The 15,473-nt window shown below is 45.9% G+C and overlaps 1 protein-coding gene across 7 annotated transcripts in view; it reads right to left on the reverse strand.

The window, feature by feature from the left end:
• The window catches only part of CFAP251 (cilia and flagella associated protein 251), a 74,334-nt gene that overhangs the window by 18,580 nt on the left and 40,281 nt on the right, over positions 1-15,473 (reverse strand). For 5 of the 7 annotated variants that reach the window (XM_070769500.1, XM_070769499.1, XM_070769497.1 and 2 more), the window contains 4 exons: positions 7,323-7,437; positions 6,132-6,295; positions 980-1,070; positions 617-760 (listed from right to left, as the gene is read on the reverse strand). In XM_070769500.1, the coding sequence (XP_070625601.1) occupies positions 617-760; positions 980-1,070; positions 6,132-6,295; positions 7,323-7,437 (514 nt within the window). Of the gene's footprint in view, positions 1-616; positions 761-979; positions 1,071-4,437; positions 4,882-6,131; positions 6,296-7,322; positions 7,438-15,473 lie in introns of those variants that run through there. The other 2 variants (XR_011561157.1, XM_070769502.1) reach the window with 2 other exon arrangements.

The following is a 15,473-nucleotide window of genomic DNA, read 5'->3' on the forward strand; positions in this document are numbered from 1 at the left end:
TTCACACAGGCCAGGTGAACTGTAGCTACACAGGGAAATGATCACAACAGTGAGCATCCACTGAGATCTTTCTATGCAGCCTACACTGTGCCAAGCGCTGTGCAGGCATCACCTCCCTGAACCCCATGAGGCTGGTCCTCATGCATCGAGGGCCCTTCTGTCTAATTCCGGAAAGGTGGCGCTAGTTGTAAAGAACCTGCCTGCCAGTGCAGGAGTAGGTAAGAGACACAGGCTGGATCCCTGGATCGGTAAGATCCCCTGGGGGAGGGCATGGCAACCCACTCCAGTATTCTTGCCTGGAGAATCCCCATGGACAGAGAAGCCTGGCGGACTACAGTCCATGGGGTTGCAGAGAGTCGGACGCGACTGAAGCGACTTAGCAGGCACGCATGCTCTCACCAACCACATCAAACTCTGGCAAAGAATCCGCCTGACAGGGGTATCTTTACGGTAAGTCTGTTTCTAAGCAGTGCCTCAGCTATGCCCAGAACCTCCTTTCTGACCCATTTATGTAAGAATGGTGTTAGATTTTTACTTTGGCCTATGATGACGGCTCCCTGAGGTCGTTTTTTTATAAATAACACGTCCTGCCTGCGCTTGTTTTCCTTCTACCTACCTCCCCTTCCGATGGGTAAAAGCCAATTGCTCTCATGACAAAAGGAAGCTCCGACAGGCAGATGTGTTCCGACACCTTTCTGGTCTCCATTGTATCGATACCTTGACTACGGAGCTGAGAATAGTAAAAATAGTCTTCCAGCTCCTACGTGGAAATAAAGTGGAAACACAACATGCATTTTTGGCTTTAGTCTGAAGCAGCCATTAAGACTTCAAGGACATTTTCTAGAAAGTACATTTTGAGCTCAGTGGGGAAAAGAGCTTTGGGAAAAATAAAAAAAAGCAAGAAGGTTAACCCCGGGCACATTTGTTTTACAAACTTAACTATATGTTTCGGGGAAGTGTTTATTCTGAGGACAATTACCCTGTAGAATTTTCCTTCCCTGCCACCAGACACCAGACCATAGAACGGGGTCAGGTCTTCGCCCCCGAGAGAAACCGCTGCCTCCAGGGCACTAGAACAATAAAAGAAACATCGCTATTAGAGAGCACTCAGGCGGGAACGAGGTGGCCCACAAGCCCTGCAGGCTGCAGACCTCTGAAGGGCATTACAGTGCGGATACAACTAGGGTCTCTGTAAATTTGCTAAGCAAATTCCCTCCAAAATGAAGCTGCAAATGGAAAATTCAAGTGTGGTACCCGGTGGCTTGGGGCCCCTGTCTTAAAGATGGTGATACTCTCTCGGATGACAGGGCAGGCGCCTGGCAATCTGTCTGCAATCTTTGGGGAAATCTTCTAGAGGAAGAGGAGGGTCCCCATGTGCTGAGCCCACGGACCACCCCCAGCAGAGCGGCCGTGCTGTAACCTTAGATCTGCGTGTGACCAGAGCCAGGGGAATGGGATGTGGCACAGGTGGATGGCCAGCACTAATTGCTTCCATAAAAACTCAGGAGGCCACAAGGGGCCCACACTGGTCAGATAAAAATAGCCCTCTGCTCTCTAACACAGGGTCAGATTTTTCCAAAAATAGGCCCTTTAAGTGGTAAGAAAACCTACTTTTTATGTGAGGCTGACTCTGTCTCATACAAAATGCTAATAATACAAAATCATTTTAATAATCCACTGACTGGATTTCTGCTCATCAGACCACTAACTTCTTTGGAGGATGATTAAGACACACTTTGTAGAGACTATGGTGGGGAAGTGGTTAAGTATACCGAATCTGGAGTGAAAGGGACATGCCTGTGACCCCCTGGCTCTGCCTACAGAGAGCAGGGTGATCATGGGCAAGTGACTTTACTACTCAGGGCCTCAGTTTCCTATTCTGAAAAATGGGAATAATTACAGGGTCTGCCTCACGAGACAGTTGTGAAAATTAAAGTGAATGCACATAAAGGATTGGACACGAAGCCCTTTGTTTTTCTCCTGTGATGAATCTTTGTTGAGGTGTGGAATTGAATTAGGAAGATAGCATATGAATCCACAGCCTCACCACCTCACTCCATGCCTGGGGCAGTCCCTGAGCCCATTGGAGCGAGTTTCCAGACCTGTACAACGGGGTTGTCAACAGTCCCTATGTCGCCAGATAGCTGTGAGGATAAATCAGGCAATGCATGGAAAGCACGGGACCCAGGGCCTGGCCCAGGGTTTTTAGTACTGTTGACCTGGGTCAACCTCCACCGTTCCTGCAGGAGTCAGCCACCAAACAGTCCTCAGTCCTCAGTCAGGACCCCGCACAAGCCCCACCCAAGTAGGATGCTGGTGGTCTGTGGAGCTGCTGTACTCTCCAGGTGGGCCTGGGCTCCAGGTGGGCCTGAGGCCCATCTCCAGTTGGGCCCAGCCTTCACCCAACTCTTGGCTCTGATATTAGCCATCGAGGCAGGAGTCTGGCTAAGAGGGCGCCTGCTCTGAGGCTCCGAGGCCAGCCTCAGGCCCAATCCCAACAGGCATGGTTCTGAAGCAGGGCCAGATTAAAGGCCCAATGTGACACGGAGGAGCCTGTCACCACCAGGAAAGCCCCAGGGAACAGGACCACTGAGCTCTGGATCCTATGGGAGCAGCCCTCCGCTGGTCAGAGCTGCAATACGTCCCTGGCTCCCCAGCCACCGTCAGCTGATGGGAGAGCCAGAGGGACTGACTGGGCTTGTTCCACCAGAGCTGGGGGATGAGCCTTGCCTCAACTCTGGTGTGAAATCCAGGAACCATCAGAGGCCATGTTTCCACCGAGTGATGAAACCCGCCTCTGCAGAGTGACAGCGGGTTACGGCAGAGGTGAGCAGAGAGCAAATGCAGAGGGTGGGCAGTTCTGGCTGCGGGAGCGGTGACCTGAGATCCCAGGACGGGACTGGTCCTAACGTCCCCTTTCTCCCTAAGTTGGGTTTCTAACACTTGCCACGAAACAAGAGGTCATTGGGGAACAAGAGGGAGGCGCATTTACTGAGAATGCTCTTTCTACTGTGCCTAAGAATATAGTCAGTACTCGGGGAATGATCCAAAGCTGGAGAAGCTGTGAGACAGCAACCAACATAGAGCAGGTGCTCAGTAAAGCTTCCCTAGGGAAAGGGGAGGGGAGGCAGAGAGGAGGGGGAGGAGAGGGGGAGGGGAGGGGAGGTGGGGGGATAGCAATTGTAGACATCACTATCCTCAAAACAGCTCTGGGGTCCTCCCTGGCTGTCCAGTGTTTAAGACTTCCAGCTTCCCCCACAGGGGGCTCAGGTTCAATCCCTAGTAGGGGAACTAAGATCCCACATGCCTTGAGGTGCAGCCAAATAAATATACTGCCAAGTGCAAAACGCAGGTGCAGATGGGTGCATATAGCATGCAATATGAATATATATATTTGTATAAAGATATCGTGGAGGGAGAATTCTCTGGCTGTCCAGTGATTAGGGCTTGGCACTTTCACTGCATCTTAAGAGAGAGACATCAAAAACAAATAAATCAGCTCTGAACACAGTGGTAATATTCCCATTTTAACAGATGGAGAAACTGAGGCTCAAGGAAGGGAAGGAACTTGCCTCAGGTCACCAAGTAGCAGGGGAGATGGGATTTGCATCTGGGTCTTTCTGGCACTTGTCTGAGCAAGACTGCAACATGCCAGGTGGGCGTGAGGTTGAGCACAAAAATGGGGGATTTAAAAACAGATGCCCGACAAGGAGAGAAAAAGGGTGGCCTGCCACCCAAGATAGGGGAAGGGAAAGTAAGAGTGGGGGGCTCTGGGGGAAAGATGAAGGGAAGGGGTCTCCCAGGGGAAGTCTGAGACGCTGCAATGATAATTCGGGGGCCTAGGAGTTTGCTGATTAAGACCATGTGAACGTGACAGGATTTATCACCTTCATTTTACCCTACAACTTGCCATCAATAGACCTAGTAGGAAATTTCACTGGTTTACTTGTTTCGGGTTTTTACATTTCTTCCCATTAGTGAAGCACTGAACATATTAAAACACCAGAAGCAGTGATGAAGTGCTAATTAGTTTATAATGATCCTTTGTCCCCACAACAGATTAAATTGAAATTCTCGCAAGCCTGGATTCTGGCCATGTTCAGGAAAGCTACTGGAAAGCGAGTGCTCTTTTTTTTTCTTAAATCTCTGCCATTCCAGATCTCAAGATGATTGAGACAAGGACAAAAATGAAAAAAAAGGAAGATTCTGTCTTCCCACCAGGATGTCACTTGATCCCACCCATCCAGGTGACAGGCTATAGGTGTCAAAGGATTAAGCACCTCATGCTGGAGACGTGATGAGTAAGTTCTTTACAAGGGGAGAGTTCACCTTCAGCTTCTAAATCCCCAAAATCTGCCCTCCTGGGTGAGAACAGAGGTGAAGGTCAGAGTTGCAACTGCGATCTGAAACCCCCTCGAAGTTCCAAAGCGGATTTACCTGGCTGGTCTTGCTTCTATTCACGTGAATGCCACTGAAGAGGGATGTGCACTTGGCAGACGGTGGGGGGTATACTTTATGTTTTATTTAGTTTTGGCTGCGGTGGGTCTTTGTTGCTGTCACGTGGGCTTTCTCTAGTTGCGGCGAGTTGGCTTCTCTTCTTGTGGAGCACCGGCTCTATGGCTTCAGTGGTTGCAGCACACAGGCTCAGCAGTTGTGGCACATGGGGCTTAGTTGCTCCATGGCATGTGGAATCTTCCCGGACCAGGGATCAAAACTGTGTCCCCTGCATTGGCGGGTAGATTCTTATCCACTGTACCACCAGGGAAGCCTAGCGGGTATTCTTTTCCTGGGGGTATTCTTTTACCCAACAAACAAACTGGGTTTGTTCTTTTAGGAAGGTACCTTTCTCTGGGCTGTTTTTACCCAGCTCCTCATGGGACCCTGCCAGGAAGAGGGGCATAGAAAAGGTGGTCAGGAAAGGAACTGGCTCCGCCCTGTGGCTATTCAATGAATTTGGAGAGATGAGACGATTACTATAGTGGTAAACCTTCTTTTTAAAAAAAAAATTATTATTTTTTGGCCACACTGTTCATCATGTAGGATCTTCGTTCCTCAGCCAGGGATCGAACCTACAGCCCCTGCGATGGAAGCATGCAGTCCTAACCACTGGGCTGCCAGGGGAGTCCCTAACCTTTTTTAATAAGATCCTGCACCCCTAAGCAAATGCCTTTATAAGGAAGAAGAGATGAAAGGAAATCATTAATTTACTGAGTCTTGAGCTCAGTGCTGTGTGCTTTCCATAAGGATCCTATAAAAGTCCCTGTTGTTGTCCCCTTCCCCACCCCTCCATTACACAGACAAGGAATCTAAAGATCAGAGATGCTAATCTCTGGGACCTAGGGCAGCCTAGGTCCCACAGCCAGCAGACAGCAGTCTTCAGATTCAAACCCATGTCTCTCTGACCTCAAAGTCTATGTCTCTCCTATGCCCGATCATGGGACTCTTCAGCCTCGCCCTAGGCAGAAATTCGCAGCTCAGGGCAGGGTGGTGAAAAGAGAAGACTGAAAATACACATTTCAGATAATACTCTTACTATTTCTGTAACACACATTTTGGAGATTCAGGCTTGATCTCTCTAGCTCGTGTGGATTTTCAGGCAACACAGTGAGAAGTATTTTGGGGGAAAGGGGCGTGGATTCATGAGGTAGGATTACACGGTCTCACCTGCAAATACCATGGGTCTCTGAGACAGAAGAGTAACCTGTCAGCCCGTTAATATGAACAAGTGTCTCAGGGAGCACCCTGAAGGCCATGCCTGAGTCTTGGCTGTCTTTATACCTGCAGGCCTACCACAGGGCCCAGGATGTTGTAGGGTGTTTTTGTTTTTATTTTTTCTAATATTTATTTATTTGTCTGAACCAGGATGCGGCATCTTTTATTTTTTTTAGTTGCAGCATTTGGGATCTTCAGTTGCAGCATATGAACTTTTAGCTGTAGCATGTGGGATCTAGTTCCCTGACCAGGGATAGAACCCGGGCCCCCTGCATTGAGAGCATGGAGTCTCAGCCACTGGACCACCAGGGAAGTCCTGTCATAGGGGTTTAATACCTGTCTGCTGTTGCTGAGTGAAAAGAAGGGGTGTACACGTGACACCCTCCTTAGGGGGCCAAGCTTTGCACCGCAACACACACCTTAAGTTGATTTCCCACTGCACCACTGACCGATCCTGCCCTCCTGCTGTGAAGGCACAGCAGCCGTCATAGGAAAGGGCCATGCCGGCTACCCCATTCGGGTGGCATATGAGGGCAGAGGTTTTATGTGGATTGCCATCAACTGGTAAGATCTGAAGTCCAACCTACAAAGGAAGAAAAGTGAAGTTGCTCAGTCGTGTTCGACTCTTTGCGACCCCATGGACTGTAGCCCACCAGGCTCCTCTGTCCATGCGACTCTCCAGGCAAGAATACTGGAGTGGTTTGCAATTTCCTTCTCCAGGGGATCTTCCTGATCCAGGAATCGAACCCGGGTCTCCCGCATTGCAGGCAGACACTTTAACCTCTGAGCCACCAGGGAAGACTAGAAAGGAAGAAGTAACTAGATATTCAGACTAAGATACCCAGGCCAAAGGCCAGACTTGGCACAGTCACCTGTCAGCTCCAGATCTGTTTATGCGAAGGACCTGCCGGTCTGGAACTGCCTTCTCAGTGTGTGAGGGCTGCATTTCAAGCATTTTACATGGCTGGGGCTTCACATACACTGCGCCCTGCAGGGTGGCCCCTTGGGAGAGAGATGCCTGGTTCTACCAGGGACACAGAAAGGAAACTTCCCTCTTACCTTCATGGTCAGATGTCCAGGCTTTTCCAGGATAATTATGGCATTTTATGATCTTATACTTTTCCATATGGATTTGTAGTTTTTTTTTTAATTTTAGTTAATTTATTTATTTGGCTGTGCCACGTCTTAGTTTCAGCATGCAGGATCTTTAGTTGCTGCATGTGAACTCTTAGTCACTGCAAGTGGGATCTAGTTCCCTCACCAGGGATCGAACCCAGGGTCCCTGAGTTGGGAGCTCACAGTCTTAGCCACTGGACCACCAGGGAAGTCCCTAGATTAGTTATTAAATGTACAACTAAGTGTAACTAACTTGTCTTCATAAGAAAAGGAAAGGAAAGGAAAAATCCTTCGGTGTACTTTGGGGAGTAAAGAAAACAAGGGAAGTCTCCTAAGAGTCGTCCTCACTCAATTATGGCAGTTTGCAGTGTGGAGCAGGATAAGAGTCTCGGGCTTGGGGAAAGCCAGTGTTCTTAAGTCTGGTAACACCTGTGGCTACTTCCCACTGCAGACACGCGGTCACCTTAGTGGGGCAGAGGGCAAACCGCTGGCACCTTGTCTCTGTTAATAAACACCACGTAGCGCTTCTGCAGTTCCAGAGTGGACTTCACTGGGAGGATTTGTATCTGCTCGATGGGAGATCCATACACCGGCCCGAGGAGTGTCTTCCTGCAAGAGAAAAAAAAGAAACGCGTTCTAAATTCCACAAATCTGAACGCAGGTTTTATGACTTGTTCCCTTTCACAATGCCTCATACGTTTTAAAGATCTTGTTTTTTTTTTTTTTTTTTTTTGATCATTTTAAAAGTCTTTATTGAATTTGTTACACTATTGTTTCTGCTTTATGTTTTGGCGTTTTGGCAGCGAGACGTGGGATTTTCACTCCCTCACGAGGGATTGAACCCACATCCTCTGCAATGGAAGGCAAAGTCTTAACCCCTGGACCATCAGGGAAGTCTACCCTATATGTTTTAAATTTTGAGTTTCTTGTCGCTTAACTAAGCCCACTGTTGTAAAGACCTCTCTCTCAACCGCTAATGGTGGCTGCAAATCAGAGGCAGCAGCTCCAGATGTTCCAGGGAAATTTCGCTTGTGAAGGATGCTCTTCCTGGCCGAGGCTCTGACTTTCCCCTTGACAGCTGAATGAAGGGAACATTATGCCTCGAGAATGCGTACACAAACAAGGGATGCAGAAAATGCTGCAAGGATGAGACGAGCATGGACAGGATGTGAGGAAACAGCCCCATCCTCCCAAGGTTGCCCAGGATCTTAGAGGGAGACCCCGTCTGGTGTCCAGAAATCTGACAGCAGGTCTGAGAGCAACTCAAGGGTCCCCCCAAAACTCTGTGCATCACACTCTAATGAATTGCACCCCTATCATGGTCAGATTTCTGATTTCAGATTCTCTTACGGTAATTAGGAACCTGATCCGAGGTGAGGCTGCCATAAGTGACCTCAAGCCTGGAGCTGCATTTGCTCTGCAGCTGGCAAAACCTGAGCTGCAGGACCCCTCCCTCATACACGTACCTTCTGAGGCCTGGGAGGGGCCCTTGCCATTTTTAATTTATTCCTAATTATATATCTTTTTAATTTAAAAAATTATATATATTTGTTTATTAACCAGTTAATTTATTTGGCTGCATCAGGTCTCAGCTCATGGGATTTTTGTTGCAGCGCATGGACTCTCTAATTGTGGTATGCAGACTCAGTAGTTCCAATGAGTATTTAGTCCCTCCCAAGCACGTGGAAGTGAAAGAAGAGAGTGAAAAAGTTGGCTTAAAGCTCAACATTCAGTAAACTAAGATCATGGCATCCGGTTCCATCACTTCATGGGAAATAGATGAGGATACAGTGGAAACAGTGGCTGACTTTATTTTGGGGGGGCTCCAAAATCACTGCAGATGGTGATTGCATGAAATTAAAAGACGCTTACTCCTTGGAAGGAAAGTTATGACCAACCTAAACAGCATATTAAAAAGCAGAGACATTACTCTGTCAACAAAGGTCCGTCTAGTCAAGGCTATGGTTTTTCCAGTGGTCATGTATGGATGTGAGAGTTGGACTATAAAGAAAGCTGAGTGCAGAAGAATTGATGCTTTTGAACTGTGGTGTTGGAGAAGACTCTTGAGAGTCCCTTGGACTGCAAGGAGATCCAACCAGTCCATCCTAAAGGAGATCAGTCCTGGGTGTTCATTGGAAGGACTGATGTTGAAGCTGAAACTCCAATACTTTGGCCACCGGATGTGAAGAGCTGACTCATTTGAAAAGACCCTGATGCTGGCAAAGATTGAGGGCAGGAGGAGAAGGGGATGACAGAGGATGAGATGGTTGGATGGCATCACTGCCTCAATGGACATAAGTTTGGGTAAACTCTGGGAGTTGGTGATGGACAGGGAGGCCTGGTGTGCTGTGGTTCATGGGGTCGCAAAGGGTCGGACACGACTGAGCGGCTGAACTGAACTAAACTGAAGCATGTGGGATCTTAGTTTCCCAACCAGGGATCCAACCTGCATCCCTGCATTGGAAGGCAGATTCTTAACCACTGGACCACCAGGGAAGTCTTTACATCTCTTTTTTAATAATAATAAAAAAAAGAGGACCCACAAATTCAAATACACTTCACATCCCACAAAACCTGAGTCTGCCCCTGAGTAAGGCCAGTAGCTTTTTCATCTTATATTTTAAACCCCTTGTTGTTTGGATATGTTTTCTCCCTGTATCTCCTGTACCCAGCCCGTATCTGGCGGGGACAGGAGACACTGTTTGTATGACTTTCTTGAGCACCTCTCTGTGCCAGGCACCGTGAGGGGCTCGGGACTCAGAAATGAGTGAGAGGTAGTTACTGCCATTGAGCTCATAGCCTTGCAGGGACAACAGCTGTGGAAGCACCATGAGGGGAGAAGTGAGGTGACAAGCAAACACGTGGCATGGAGCCTGCACTGGGGAAGGAGAGATGACATCTAGCAGCAGACATCCGAGTTTGCAAAGGCAGGAAAAACAGGGCAGTAACAGAAAAACAGGCAGTGGGAACAGGAGCTCAAACATATGGGATGTGGACTACTGCTTGAAACCTGCAGAAACGGTAAAGGGGAAAGGAGTTGGGGGAGGAGGGTGAAGGAAGGTAAAACCGAGATGGTGAGCATGGGCAAACTATGAAGGCAGACTTGACTGTGACTGCTGGGCTGCAGGATGCAGGGGGGGCCAGGCTGGATGATCCATGATCAGGCTCATATACGCAGAGAATTAGGTGAAGTGTCAAAAATACTAAAATAACCAGATGAGAGACAATGCATCAGCTAATTTTAAGTCATCTTTATCTAATCATTTGAGTAGAAATGTTTAAAGACCTTCCTCAGATATCATTGAGTAGGACTTCCCTGGTGGTCCAGTAGTAAGGAATCCATGCTTCTCATGCAGGGGGCCCAGTTCAGTCCCTGGTCAGGGAACTAGGATCCTGCATGCCATACGGTATGACCAAACAAAATAAAAACCAGTATTATTCAACGGGTAGATGCAGGGAAGAGGATGGTTAAGAGCACAGACGCTGGTAAGAATCCCAGCTCTGACCCTTAAAAATTAGGGGCAAGTTGTAAAGAAACTAGAACCTTCGTATATGGCTGGCAGGAATGTGAAGTGGTGCAGCTGCTGTGGAAAACAGTCGGGCGGTTCCTCAAATGGTTCAACATAGTTACCATATGATTCAGCAATTCCACTGCCAACTCTGTATCCAAGAGAAATGAAACAGATGTCTACACAGAAACCTGTGTACAAAGGTTTGTAGGAGCTGAAGAATAGAGACAACCCAACTGACAGCTATGGATGGAGAGACAAAACGTGGTCTGGCTATACAATGGAATACTACTTAGCCGTTAAAAGGGATGAAGCACTGACACAGACTACAACATGGTTGAACTTTGAAAACATGATGCTAAGAAGCCAGACATCAAAAGTCACATATCATATGATTCTATTTACATGAGGTATCCAGAACAGAAAAATCCATAGAGACAGAAAGTAGACTAGTAATTGCCAGGGATGGATAGTTGTGGTGGGGCGGGGGGTGGCCGGAGGGAAAGAAAGGGAATGGGGAATGATGGCTAGTGGGTTTGGGATATCTCCTTAGCGGGTAATGACAATGCTCTTGCATGGAATAGTGATGATGGTTACACAACCTTGTGAACATAGTAAGAAGCCACTGAAAATGGTAGATATCACAGTATATGAATTCCAGCTGAAATTACAAATAAGCAAAAGGAAAAGAGTTCAGCTATTCAACCCCTCTGGGCCTCAGGTTCCTTACTGGTAAAAAAGGGATCATGACGGTATTTTCTCCATAAGACTATGCTGCTGCTGCTGCTGCTGCTGCTGCTGCTAAGTCGCTTCAGTCGTGTCCGACTCTGTGCGACCCCATAGATGGCAGCCCACCAGGCTCCCCCGTCCCTGGGATTCTCCAGGCAAGAACACTGGAGTGGGATGCCATTTCCTTCTGCAATGCATGACAGTGAAAAGTGAAAGTGAATTCGCTCAGTCGTGGCCGACCCTTAGCAATCCCATGGACTGTAGCCTACCAGGCTCCTCTGTCCAGGGATTTTCCAGGCAAGAGTAGTGGAGTGGGGTGCCATTGCCCTCTCTTCCATAAGACTATAGTCAGCATTAAATAAGTTAATATATATATAAAGCACTCAGTACAGTTCAGGAGATAGTAGGATACTCAGCACATAGTAGGAGCTATGTAACTGCTACATAGTACTGCTGAATTTCTAACAATTTCATAAAATTAATGTCTTTTTCTTCTGATGGAAAACATTTTACATATTCATTGTGAAAATTTTCAAATATTTAGACAGAAAGTAGAAAAATCTACCCATAACTCTATATGGCTACACCCTTTATTCCAAGATAATCATGGGTAATAATTTGCTGTATACAACTTTATATATATATTCTAGCCCACCTAATTACAATTTTAGATTAAAATATATAAGTTATATAAATATAATTTTATATGAAAATATATTCATGCTTCTTTGGCAGTTTATCTCATTTATGTCTTACAGATATTTCCATGTTACTATGCAGAGAGCTATCTTCTCTTTTTTTTTTCCTTTTTCTAAAAGCAGCATCATGTTTCAGCGTACTGACAAGCCATCATTTAACTAATCCCCTATTAATGGACATTTGGAGTGTTTCCATTTTTAAAAATATTTTCAAACAAGACATCCTTTTACTTATGCCTTGGCATCCTGTGCGAGTATTTCTGCGGGCTACATTCCTAGAAGTCAGAAGACAGGCTGTAATTTAATAGAGGGTAACAAATTGCTCTCCCAAAAGGTTGTCCCCCTTTACACTACACCCCCCAGCCCAGCCGCTAGCAGCCCATTACAGCATCTGACGACTTTGCCAACACTTGATGCTATCGATCATTTTTATCTTTGCTAATCTGATTTGTGAAAAATGATGTCTTCTTTTCATTTGCATCTTTGATGTACTGGTAAGCATCTGCTCATAGGTTTATTGGCCTTTTTCTCTGAACTGCCTCTTCGTGTTCTTTCAAATATTTTTAAATGCATTTTAAAATTCTTTTGGATTTATCATCAAAAGGCAATTCCTTCCCAATTAAGTTGTGGTTACAGGGCTTTATTATTCCTACAGCTTAAAAGATGCTTTATGCCAGGGGTTTTACTTTGGAATGATGAGAATGTTTTAAAACTAGATGGAGGTAGGTGGTGAAAGGACTGAATACCACTGAATTGTTCACTTTACAATGGTTGGTTTTACATCATGTGAATTTTGCCTTAATAAACTATTTTTTAAGAAAGATGCTTTATACTAATTTCCAATTGCTCTTCAATGGCAGAAATGCCTGATTTCATAGCTCTAAATGAAAACATTAATTCGAAAAGATATACACACCCCTATATTCACTGCAGCATTATTTACAATAGCTAAGATGAGGAAGAAACCTACATGTCCATCAATAGATGAATGGATAAAGAAGATGTAGTGCATATATCCGATGGAATATAAATCTTGTCATTTGTGATAACATGGGTGGACCTGAAGGGTATTACGCTTAGTGAAATAAGTCAGACAGAGAAAGGTAAATACTGTATGATTTGAGTTATATATGGAAGCTAAAAAAAACAAGTGAACAAATATAACAAAATAGGAACAGAGTTATAGATACAGAGAACAAACAGGTGGTTGCCAGATGGGAGGAGGGTTGTGGGGGAGGAAAGAAATAGGAGAGGGAAATAAAGTGGTTCAAACTTCCAGTTACAAAATAAATGAGTCCCAGTTATGAAACGTACAATGCAGAGAATACAGTCAATAACTATGTAATATCCTTGTATGACAACATATTGTTGTGATCATCTTGAAATATATAGAAATAGGAATAAATGCACAGAAGCACTATGTTGTGTAACAAGAAATAATACAGTGTCATAGGTCAGTTATACTTCGAAAACAAACAAAGAAACTCTTAGAAAAAGGGACCAGATTTGTGGTTATCAGAGGGCAGGGGTTGGGGGGAAGGGGAGTTGGATTTAGGCAGGCAAAAGCCACGAACTTCCAGTTGTAAGAAAAATAAGCACTAGGGGTGTAACATATAACACGATAAATATAGTTAAGACTACTGCATGTTACAGATGAGAATTGTTAAGAGAATAAATCCTAAGAGTTCTCATAACAAGGAAAAAATGTTTTACTATTTCTTTAATTTTGTAGCTACAGGAGAGGACGGATGTTCACTAAACTTCCTGTAATAGCACTTCATGATGTATGTAAGTCAAATCATTACGCTGTACACCTTAAACTTATATAGTGCTGTATGTCAATTATATCGCAATTAAACTGGAATAAAAAATAACAGCAACAATAAAGGCAACAGGTGGAAACATTTTTTAAAACAAGAAAGATGCTCTATACCAATTTCCCATTGATCTTCAATGGCAGAACCTCCTAACCGCTCAGTTTTGAGTTCTCATTACTAACTGTGAGGAGGAACTCCAAGTCTGGGCAGCTCCATCCCCCAGCCACCTGCTCAGCCAACTTGGAGCTTCTCAGAACTGGGCACATCTATGGGATATTCTTTTTTTTAATGTTTATTTATTTGGCTGTGCTGGTTCTTAATTGTGGCACGGGGGAATCTTCAGTTATAGCATGCAAGCTCCTCGTTGCAGCATGTGCGATCTAGTTCCCTGACTAGGGATCGAACTTGGGCCACTGCATTGGGAGCACGGAGTCTTAGCCACTGGACCACCAGGGAAGTCCCTATGAGATAGTTTTTATCCAAAAAGCCTGTGTCCATTAAAGATGATGTATAAAGATTCTGAAATCTTCCCAAAACTCCATTTTACATATTTCTTTCAAATGTCTCCTTCCCAGTGTTTTAATAGCTTTAAAAAAAAATTGTGCTGTATTTCTTTCCTGTCCCTGCCACAATGACATGGCATGTCTCAGTCATTTTCCCATGGGCCCTTCTAAAAAGGGCAATCAAAAAAAAAAAAAGACCCTGAGTGATCTTGGCCTTTTGAGGACCTATCTTATCTGAGATACATTTCCAAAGGATGGTCTTCCTCAAGCATGGGGCCAGCTGCTGTGGTGTTTTCTGACTTCCTCCTCCCAGCTGGAGTCACCACAGCATCCTCACCTCTGTGAGGGCTGCATCGGGGACCAGCGATCCCAAAGAGAGGACAGAGTCACACGTGGGTTCAAGGGGCAAGTCCTGCCCTGACCAGCTCCGTGACCTTGGGCAGGTTTTGTTACCTGTCTGATCCACAGTGGCACGATCTTTTTGCAGGACTGTTGCAGATGAAATGGGATGATGAATGCAGGGCCCTGACGAAGGGGTGATGCACTGATCAGGAGGAGCAAACCCTGGACTCACAAGCCTAGCAGTGCAAGAGGGCAACCACAGGTGTAGACGTATTTCAGGATGGAGGCACCACTGCTCTAAGATGCTAAGCTTTGGATACCCTGGGCTTGGTCCTTTAACCTCTTCTCTATCCACCTTTCCCCTCCTGAACCTTCTCTTGTCTTATGCTTTAAACCACCAAGTGTGCTGACCTCAAATATGGATCTCCAGCCCAACCTCTAACTTGAACGCCACTTCCCCCAATAAAATGCAAATCTCATGGTGACAACAACATTGTTTTGTCTTCATTCCCATCTTCAGCACCTAGAACAGCACCTGGCTCTGGTAGGGGGCTCAGTAAACACTTACTGAGAGAACAAAGGGGGCTTCCCAGGTGGTGCTAGTGGTAAAGAACCCACCTGCCAATGCAGGAAATCCCTGGGTCGGGAAGATCCCCTGGAGGAGGAAATGGCAACCCATTCCAGTATTCTTGCCTGGAAAACCCCTTGGACAGAGGAGTCTGGAGGGCTACAGTTCATAGGGTGGGCTATAGTCCATATAGTGGGCTTGAGAGAAGAAAGAATGCTATCAAGTTGAACTTATAACTTCTCTAAGAACCAAGAATAAGAAAAATCAAACAGCTGGTAGTATTCAGGTGAATCCGCTTTTTTCCAGGAGAGAAGAACAGGAGATTCCATTGCACATGAGCAGCTTTTCTGGGGCTGTGGGGTCTGATGCCTTTGCTGAATCTCCATCTCCGAGGCCTGAGTACCTTATCCCTGTGAAGTGCTGGGCTCAGAAACAACGTTTCTGGGTTTGAATCCTGCCTCTGGCACTTCCTTTTTAAA

Source organism: Bos indicus, chromosome 17 (genome assembly GCF_029378745.1).
Source record: "Bos indicus isolate NIAB-ARS_2022 breed Sahiwal x Tharparkar chromosome 17, NIAB-ARS_B.indTharparkar_mat_pri_1.0, whole genome shotgun sequence".
NCBI lineage: Eukaryota > Metazoa > Chordata > Mammalia > Artiodactyla > Bovidae > Bos > Bos indicus.